Source organism: Mauremys mutica, chromosome 24 (assembly GCF_020497125.1).
Source record: "Mauremys mutica isolate MM-2020 ecotype Southern chromosome 24, ASM2049712v1, whole genome shotgun sequence".
Classification (NCBI taxonomy): domain Eukaryota; kingdom Metazoa; phylum Chordata; order Testudines; family Geoemydidae; genus Mauremys; species Mauremys mutica.
The window spans coordinates 2,298,341-2,308,668 of NC_059095.1; the positions used below are offsets into that span (position 1 = coordinate 2,298,341).

Genomic DNA, 10,328 nt, shown 5'->3' on the forward strand with positions numbered 1-10,328 from the left:
ATCTCCCTCATGTCACCTGTGATAAATTTCCTCAACTGTGTTCTTGTCTCTGCCTTCTGTAAAGGAAATACCCTGCACTAGGGTGGCAGGCAGAAGCTCTCTGAAACTGGGGGGGCATCGGCACCCGGACTGTGGCCCTTCCCCCACGTGGCCCCTTCCCTGCAGACCCTGCCCCTTGCTCACTCCTTTCCAGCCCCTCCCTGTTGCTCACCCTTACAATCAGTAAAAAGTGATGGGGCCATGGCCCCCAGATCCCCCTGTGTCAGTGCCCCTGGTGGCAGGGGTGTTGTAAGTCAGGGCTGGCTGGAAAATCAACCGGTAGGAAGGTTGCATTTGCCTGACCAGAGTGTTGCAGACTTCTGGGCAACTTCCTTTTTCTCTCATTTTCTGTGGCGACGGTTCTCTGCGAGAGGAGGGTTCTCCAGTAGAGAGCATGTACTCCTTCCCCTTGATCGTCTGGCTCCTCAGATTTCCCTAATCCATTAATTTCTCCCCCTCCCAATTCAATGGGGTTGCTTATTTGTTGTGCAGTGAAGAACTGGTCTCCAGTCTTTGGCTATAGCAGGTATTGTGAGGAGTTCCCAGCTGCACTTTAGAGAATCAGTTGTGGTCTCTTAAGTTGCCAAGCTTTTCTGTTTTGTGGAACGGGTGTTCTGAGCTCGGTTCAAACCATGGGGTCTGGACAGCACTGACTAGCACAGGTGGCTTCATTACTAAGCTTTTTAAATAACCGTTCCCCAATGACCAGTGACTTTCTCTCAGTTCAAGCTAGATAGTCTAAAACCATGTAAGGAATTTTTATCTCCTTTCTCATATGTCATCGTCCTGGTTGGAATAGGGTTGTCTCTTTGGCTGTAGAGGAAAACAAGCAGCATTTGCTTGTACTTTGGAACTGGGAAGATACGTTTCTGGTAACGAAAGGTCCGTTCAGTGATTTATTAATGAATCACTGAAGAGTGCATTAATATTGTGCTAAAAAACATCTGTGCAAACTGCTAAAAGGATGAAAGTCCATAAACTTTTCAGGCCTTGTTCATCAGGGTCAAGTTTGTACATAAGACTCATAGACTTAAGGTCAGAAGGGACCATTATGGTCATCTAGTCTGACCTCCTGTACAATGCAGGCCACAGAATCTCACCCACCCACTCCTGTAACAAACCCCTAACCTATGTCTGAGTTATTGAAGTCCTCAAATCGTGGTTTAAAGACCTCAAGGTGCAAAGAATCCTCCTCTGCAGCATGGGGCACGGGTCACTTGCTGGAAGGTGAAAAACCTCCAGGGCCTCTGCCAATCTTCCCTGGAGGAAAATTCCTTCCCGACCCCAAATATGGCGATCGGTTAAACCCTGAGCATGTTAGCAAGACTCACCAGCCAGCACCCAGGAAAGAATTCTTTGTAGTAACTCAGATCCCACCCCATCTAATATCCCATCACAGACCACTGGGCATATTTACCTGCTAATAATCAAAGATCAATTAATTGACAAAATAAAGCTATCCTGTCAATCTGTGTTTGATGTGATGCTGCAGTCCAAGTCTGTGGAGTGAGCTTTTCAGAACTGGCTTGATAAATGTGAAAATCAATGAGGCTTTCACCTGAAGGAGGGAATTAGGGCTAGTCTGCACTGGCTGCAGCAGCGCTTTAACGTGCCTTGTGTCTCGCAGTGCTGCACTGCGACCAGAGCTCTCCCAGCGCTCTAAAAAACCCACCTCCTCAAGGGGCGCAGCTCCCAGCACTGGGGCACTGTTTACATTGGCACTTTGCAGCACTGCAACTTGCTGTGCTCAAGGGGGTGTTTTTTCACACCCCTGAGCAAGAAAGTTCCAGCTCTGTAAATTGCCAGTGTAGACAAGCCCTCAGCCTCTGGAGTTTCAGCTATTACCACACTCCTTTTTCTGTCAAGCTCAATTACTCAGTTTTACAACTGAGGCAAACCTAATCAATTGACTTCCCTGACTGATGTTAAATAACTTCAGTTAAGTGTTCGCTTTGCCTGGGAAAATGTGTGCAAAGTGAGTGCCCATAAACTAAGATGGGGAGGAATGGTCATCAGTGAGATTTTGAACAGGAACTAAGTAGGTATTGATCAGTGAGTGAGTCCGACACTTCTGAATGGAGCTTGCACAGCCTTGTAGCAGTGGGAGCTAGGTATGTAACTTTCCTTGCATCCAAATGAAATTCCACCCTGATGTGAATTCCTACTTCAGATAGTGTTTATATTATGATAGTGCCTAGAGGCCATAATCAGGATCAGAGTCCTGTTGTGTTCATGTATATCCTCATGTAAGGGGATGAGCTTCCCTCCTTGAGAAGCTTACAGTCTGGAAAACTACCCCAAAGGGATGGGAGAAGAGGAGATGCAAACATGATACTTATAGCAAAAACAGGTGTTAGTCTCAGGGTATTGGTTAAATTTTAACATAGGCAAAATAGCTCATGGCAGACCATTGTAGTCAGTGGCGCCTGCAGCTGAGCTTTTCCAAGATGGTTTCTAGTGTATTTAATCTGCGTAGTGCAAGCCACAAGCTAAACATTTTCCTCAACAGCCAACACCTGCAGCACGATCCAAACCCAGTTTACTTTGGTGTGACGTTGGATTGGTCATTAACGTACTGCAACCACTTGAGGAAGACGGCAGCCAAGGTCAGCCCTTGGAACAACCTGCTCAGAAAATTGACTGGCTCAACCTAGGGTTTGAGTGCTCGGACGCTTAGAACATCAGCCCTTGCTCTTTGCTGTTCAACAGCAGAGCACTGTTCTCCTGTCTGGCGTCGCTCATCTCACAGGAGGCTGGTTGATGTAGAGCTTAACAAACCCATGCGTATTGTTACCAGAACTTTATGGGCAACTCCATTGCCATGGCTACCGACACTTAGTAACATAGAATTGCCCCATATTCACCGTGAGAGAGCCTCTGTCACGGTGCTGGCCAAGATCCATGAGAACAACGATCTGCCTTTGTACACAGACCTCTTCCACCCCCTGCCACCTCACCTGTCTTCTAGATGCCCTTTATGGTCACTTATGCCACCACACGACATGATGGTGGAATCTGCTTGGCGCAATGAGTGGTCACTGATGACAGTCGTTAATCAGGCTCTCGTCACAGACCCAACCCTCTGTCCACCATGTTTTGATCTGCCAAGGTACCGGTGGTCATCTTTGACCCAGTTTCAGCCAGCGCAGCTGTGCGGTCAATCTCTTTCAATGGGATTTTTCTAATGACCTGCAATGCAGCTGTGGTCAACTTCAGACTGTCGTATATCCTTGACGAATGCCTCATGGACTTATTCCGACAGCGAGCTACCAGCTCTCCACCTGGCTACTGATGACACCATCAAATGGCTGGGCACATTGCGCATATGCTGAGCTAACATAGGCAATTACCTCCTGCCTCCTAAATTCCTCTGCAGCTTCAGTTGAATGCAGTATTTGTCATTTATGGATATAAGCTAATATGGATCCCATATGAAACGTGTTGGTCTGCGTGTGGTACCTGCATCTCGGTAGTGGGTGAAGTTAATCTGTCTATGGATATACATTTATAAAGTACTTTGCAATTCTTGGGGGTGAATGGCATGTTGTAGGTGTGAATTATTACACTCATTTTGTGAATTTGTGTTGGAAAAACTAGCAGCAGTTTCGTTCCAATCTCCCTTTGTCACTGGCCATCTACTTCTGAGCTTTAAATATAGAATGAAATGCCTTCTAGGTCCCTGCATGCCTTGTGCCTGTTACTCTTAATAGCTGCTTTCCACCTTCAGACCTGCTTTTCTTCAATCACTGCACCTGCTGAGGATCAATCACAACTGTATTTCTGGGTGTTTACAGCATATTTTTTGTGGCACAAAGCCACAGTAACTCTTAACTGCTGGAAAAACGCAACTAACTTGAAATGCACTGCTTGTCTTGTTGCTCTTGTGAAATGGAATCTGTGCACATGGGATGCATGCCTCCGTTGGTCAGAGCAGCATGGTTAGGCCACTGCCTGTCAGTCAGAACTCCGCGTCCAGTGTTCGAGACCATTTCCATAGTCACCACTGGCATTCTCCAAGCTGAAAGCAAATGTTTCTTAGAAAATAACCACAGCTGACATGCAACTAGCTGACACTGCTGAGCATTTGCTTTGTAATATCTCTGCCATTCACACTGGAGTAATTGACATTCTATTAGAAATGTTAGTGGCCTGCAATGGAACTAAGCTCCCATGGGGATTTTTAGGGCAAATGTGTTTTGGCAATGACAGGCTGCAAACCAGTTTGTGTGTGCTGGATGCCTGGTCTTCTGCTATATTCTGACCACAGTAGTAAATGTGTAAACTGGAATAGCAAGATCTGCTTTTATAATTGCCAGGGTGTCGGCGTGCTTAAGAGCAGCTGGGCACTGCAAAACCTGTGTACAGCATCCGAACAGCTGTGTTAGTGAAGCAGTGAATAGATATCTGCCATGTGGGTGTCTTTGTGATCAGTGCAGGATTAGCTCTTGCCAGCGGGCCAAGAACAGGAAAGGAGGTAGCTGGTCACCCAGCTAAGGATTTCATGTGTACTGTAGCTCAGATTATATCAAGTCAAACTATTCGTAAGTAAGTTGAATTGAGAAGTCAGTTTAAAGGGAGACTCTTGGTAACCTGCAATGTAACTGTTACTTTTCTCCGTATCCAGAGAACTCAGGCTTAACCCTTCCTGTCACCAATTATTGCAATTTGCATGGTATCTTGGTTAATCCACCTTTATGCGATGAGTTGTGGTATGAGTTTGAAACCTTTTAAAAAAAAAATGCTTTAATGAACGCGCTCTCAATGCCTTAGGGTTCATGCCACAGCCCATGAAAGCACAGCAATTTGTAAAGCTCGTGATCATGGTCCCTTAGGGTTCAGTCTGGGCAATGAACTAAATTCTTCCTTGTGCAACCTCTCACCAAGTGAGTTGTCTGCATTATTTGAAGAACTTGACTCTGATTCTCTCTTCCTTTAATTAGAGAGCTACCAAAACTAGCTTTTAAGAAAGCAGAACACCTGACCTCTTGAAGGGTTAATTTTACAGTTTAATTAATCTGGAGGCTGCAGTTTGCTCAAATACTCAATGAGCAGAGCTAAAGAGAGAAGTCAAACAGTGCTGCTTAATTTAACATGCATAGTCTATACTGTGCATCCAGTAACAGACATGGGGCAGACAGATCATTTTAGCTTACATAAATGGATTTTAGTAAATGCCGAAATATTTAGGATGCCTACAAAGAATCTAGATATGTGGCTTGTAAGCTAGCCAGGTAACACACTTGTCTGTAACACATGCGTGTGGATAAATGTGACTAAGAGCCAGCTTCTTTTGAGGGTGCTCAGTGAAAATATATTGTGCATTTGATTGCTGACTAATGAGGTAAATTCCACCTTCCATCTGGCTAGAACATAGAGAAATTTCTCCTCTTCTGCTCCTTGAAAAACAAGAGTGGGTTTCACAAGATTTTAAATCGGTAGATGTCATGATCTCTTTGACACTCTCCAGCAGGCTGGCTAGAATCTTGTTACAAAGCCACAATGTGTGTGTTACTCGCTAAATTTATTCAGTCTTGAAGCCCACCTTGGCCAAAAGCTTTGCTTTCAGATTATAAATTCTCCTGGCCAGGGAATGTCGTCTCATTACAAATCTGTGTAGCCCCTAGCACAGTGGGGGCCCTGCTCCTTGTTCGGGGCCCCTGTGTGCTATTGCAGCATAAATGACACAGAAACATGCTGCACAAAGTACAGCCAGCTTGCTGTTACTCCGCTAACCCCGGCCTAATCTGTCTAATGCACAGTGCTGCACAAGACACACAGGGACTGCAAATATGGCGCAGAGTGGTTCTACGTTTGTAGAGCAAATAGGACTGAAAATAGTCAACATTCCTATGTCCTGAACCTGTGGAGACTTAGACGTGTGCTTCGGTTATGCATGAGAGTGGTCTCCTTGACGTCGCTGGGACTGTCGATAAGGTTTTGCAGGATCGGGGCCTTAAACAGTGACCAAGGCTGTCTTTGAGAACACAGTTGAATAAGGTGATGCCTCCTAGCGGTCTGCTTGGGCCTAACTTTAAGGCCTGACCTGGACACAAGCCCACCGAACCCAAGCCCTGGAGGGTTGAGTCGTTTTCTGACCTGACGCTGAGTCAGCACTGCCACCTTGTGCCCGTGGGGTTGGTGTGGCAGCGGCTGTGTGGCCGTTCCTGCCGGCCCCTGTGGGCTGTGGAGTGAGAGGCGCTGCGACGCCTCGGCACACTCACTCCACAGCACAGCGAGGTGGCGGGGGCTGGCAGCAGCAGGGCACGCAGATGACACTGCGTGGACTCCATGAGCAGGAGGAAGGGCGCTGACCTGAGCCTGAGAGGGTCTGTTTGTTTTCCCAGTTCACCGGCTCCCAGACCTAACACTTGTAGTCAGGTCCCAGCAGGTTCAGGTCGGGTTACAGGGCTCTGATGCCGTAATTACAGATGTACGCACTCAGGCTACTGGAATCCTTTGTGTACCTGTGCTTAAAAATCCTCTGGGTTACGTCCCTTCTCGTCCTCTTTGTCAAGAACCTAAATTATGGACCCTTCAGCATGAGTTTCATTGACAAGCCTTTATCCTCAGTGGATCTGGGATCTGTATTTTGGCCTGTGCTTCCTTGGCGCCCTCCTTCCTAGGAGAGAGATCACTTGATCATTACCTGTTAGGTTCACTCCCTCTGGGGCACCTGGCATTGGCCACTGTCGGCAGACAGGATACTGGACTGGATGGACCTTTGGTCTGACTCGGTGTGGCCGTTCTTGTGTTCTTATAGTTACCTTAGCTGAGATCATGAAAGACCCTGTCTTTGCCTGTGGTTTTCACTCTTATGATGAGTTCTTTTGGGAAACAGGGAGCAGGGCAACCAGTAACTAGACACAAGGCACATGGGAAATGAAGACTCTTCTGCGAAGCAACACGAGTTGAATCAAGTCCTCCCTTCTAGTTGCTTTGTTACAGAATGTGGCTGGCACCATGATCTTTATCTCCATGAAAATATCCATCTGCGTCGTGTAATGTGACTGTGTTCGAGCTTGTGTCTTTATAGAACCTCTTCAATGCAAATATTCCTATTGCTTGTTTGCATCATGCTTTGGACTACTACATATCTTTTTCATTGAAATTTTGAATCCTTACCCTCTGGGCAGCATCTTAGAATCATAGAATATCAGGGTTGGAAGAGACCTCAGGAGATCTAGTCCAACCCCCTGCTCAAAGCAGGACCAGATTTTTACCCCAGTTCCCTGAATGGCCCCCTCAAGGATTGAACTCACAACCCTGGGTTTAGCAGGCCAGTGCTCAAACCACTGAGCTATCCCTCTTGAGAGCTTTCATTTTAAAAGAGGCACTCTAAGGAGTTGTAAATGTCCTAAGACGTAGCTTCCCAGAGCTCTATCAAACAGCATCTGGTGTTGAAGATACTCAGGGCTGTTTCTTCTCGAGAAGTGAGCGCATGGGTCATGCATAGCTTCCTGACGAACACATTGGTCATGCGTGATTACAGACAAACCTCCTCTGTGTCTCACTTTACATTAGTGTTGCTGCAGTGACCAAGGGATTTTTGGAAGTGTTTTATGGCCATGATGTGGAAAAAATAGCACAATAAGAATGCTTGTTCGGTGCCTTTCATAAAAAGAACATCTAGGTCTAATTGAGAGAGCCTCACAACCCCTCTCTCCAACCAGCCAGCTGGTGTGCCTCACCTTCCCGTGTGTAGAACAAAGGCAAAGGTGAAGTGATTTGCCTGAGGGGGCACAGTGAGCGTGGCAGAGCTGGGACTGGGATCCCTCTGCAGTGGAGACTTAACAAAATGGGACAACTTGAGGTCTCCTCATGTTGGAGCAGTCATGCCCCTAGGAACGCTCTGACCCACTCGTGAAGAGGTCTAGTGTAACTTGCTGCCTCAGATAAAAGCTGCTTGCTTAGAATTTTTAAATGTAACCTTGAATCTCTTTCATTGTGGAGAAAATATAAAACTCAAAGTATAAGAGCTGAGATGCTGACAGAAGGTTAGGAATTGGAATGACGATTGGTTTCATATTCCAGGTCTTTATCTGTGGTATCACTGTGCTTCTGTAGCAAAGGTTTGGGCGACGCTTCCCTTCATGAGACAGTTGGAGAGCATATATGAAAGTGAGAAAAAACCTTCTGTATTACCTTCTGCCGTGCACACATGCTTGAAACTAGTGTGAATAAACGAAATTCTGGAGACACTTACGTATTTATATTTATGCGCTTAAATCATTGGCATTGTCAGAATAGTCTCTGTGGCAGATATGATGCATTGGATCTATCACTTTCCTAAAATAGCACCCGGCTGCTCAGGCCAGACTTCCTGAAAGTATTGCTGGGACAATTTTGTTTCCATTTTCTATGCATACGTCTTAAATTTCAATGTGCCTTGTCCAATGTGATCAATCAGCTTGAGCTTCTAGGCAACTTGGATGCTTCACTGAAACAGATAGAATAAAACAGTCTAGTATCTGATTCTTAGCTCCTGGAAATTATGCATGTTTTGATCTCGTCCCGAGAGCTGGGATGTTAAAGTGGCCATAGCAGAAATACATTCTAGAGGAGAGATGCAATAGACTATTTTAAAGACTCCCTAGCAAGGGTAATGCGATTTACTACTGAAATGCTTTGTGGGAAGAAGTAGAACAGAAAACATTAATAGGAGGATGTCAATGACACACACGCCAGATGGCAACAGACACACACACAAATACAGGGAATAAATCTAGAAATCTCCTTTTGAACCTGTTTTTTCTCTCTTTTGGTTCTTAGAACAGTTGAAATGCTGTGGTGCCTCTTCTGGGAATTTGTCCTTTAGAACAGTCAGTACCAGTTGGCGTCTTAATATGTAACGTTAGCAAGCATAATGACTGTTACTTTTTTCCTTCTTATTAAAATATTAAGGAATAAAGATGCAATTATTATGTATTTCCACTGAAGTAAAAAAGATGCTCTTGGAGCATGGATCTGTTACACTGTCAATGGCGCCAAAGATGAAGACTAAGCAGAAGCTGGCTGGTTTGTGGTGGTTTAAGATGGGTTTACCAGTTGGAGGTGGCCTCTGCTGCAGATCATGTTGCGTACTCCAGTGTAAGCTGGTAACAAGACCCAAATGTTCCTTTCTACTCTCACTTAACCACTGCTTTTGGTTTTTTTGTTTTTGTATTAAAATGTAGGAGCCACAACTCTTCTGCCTAGTCAGCACGACTGGTATGGGTAATGGTGTGAAGGAAGGTCAAGTGGGTTTAAAACAGAATGGCGTGGAGCCAATTGTACCCACCCATGTTCTATCTGAGGTAAGAGCGGGGAGGGGGGTGTGGGTGATGGATTTGCAGGGGGAGAAGGGGAGGTTTGGTCTGGCTGGCTGCTACTCCAGAAAGGAAAAGCAAACAACATCTGATTTGGGGAGCCCTGAAGCAGCTGCAATGCTTACAAGTATTATGCCATACAACAGTGGCTTTCATTGAAGATTTCAAAGCACTTTACAAACATCAATGAAATGCCTCCAGGCTCCTGCCTACCCTTTGGGAGGTAGATAGGTATCCCCCTGAGTCACAGAGAACTTGTTCCTTGTCCAAGGTTGTGTATTTGGTTGCAGAGCTGGGAATAGAAGCCACAAGTCTTGATTTCCTGCCTTTGCTCTAATAACCAGCATCTCCTCTGCCTGCCTTAGGTCAGTGTGTTTGCTATGTTGTATCAGTAGTTGTCAAGCTGCTGTTGTAAAATTAGGAAAAGTATTTAAAGTATTGAATAGGAAGTAATAGAAATGGAATCGGTGGATTTTAAATTCCACGTGAAGGTCAAACCATCTGTCCCCAATGTCCTTTTTACAAATGCAGTGTCTGTTAAGCCTGGCGTACCTAAGGGGCAAAGTGAAATTCACGAGAACCTGTCTTTCCTTTATAATAATCTGGGGAAGAGAGGAGCAAACTCTGGTATGTATGAGTTTGTCCCTGGCTGGCATCAGGAAATGATTGGGAAGCAAGTGTGTGTCTGTAGTAGGTTTTTAAATGCAGTTCTAAGGAACTGGCAGAAGAGGAACAAAAGTGACTCTGAGAATGAGCCAGTGCAGGGAGTAGCTGCCTGCTCCCAAGCTTCCTGGGTTCGTACCTGCGTAGGTCGGAGTTAGTGAGACTCCACAGCATCGTTGTAGAACAAGCCACACAAGTTTTGCCAACTCCAACTGTTACTTATCTGGGACTCTAGCAGGCTAAGGTTGGAAACGCTTCCTGAATTTTCCAGCAAGGTTCTCCTGATACTCTTCCATACAACTTGGCACTATGCTGAACTGT

The 10,328-nt window shown here is 45.6% G+C and overlaps 1 protein-coding gene across 3 annotated transcripts in view; it reads left to right on the forward strand.

The window, feature by feature from the left end:
* The window catches only part of SLC25A42 (solute carrier family 25 member 42), a 35,525-nt gene that overhangs the window by 12,968 nt on the left and 12,229 nt on the right, over window positions 1-10,328 (forward strand). For all 3 annotated transcript variants that reach the window (XM_044998690.1, XM_044998688.1, XM_044998687.1), the window contains exon 2: window positions 9,213-9,332. In XM_044998690.1, the coding sequence (XP_044854625.1) occupies window positions 9,249-9,332 (84 nt within the window). In that variant the 5' untranslated portion in view covers window positions 9,213-9,248. The remainder of the gene's footprint in view (window positions 1-9,212; window positions 9,333-10,328) is intronic.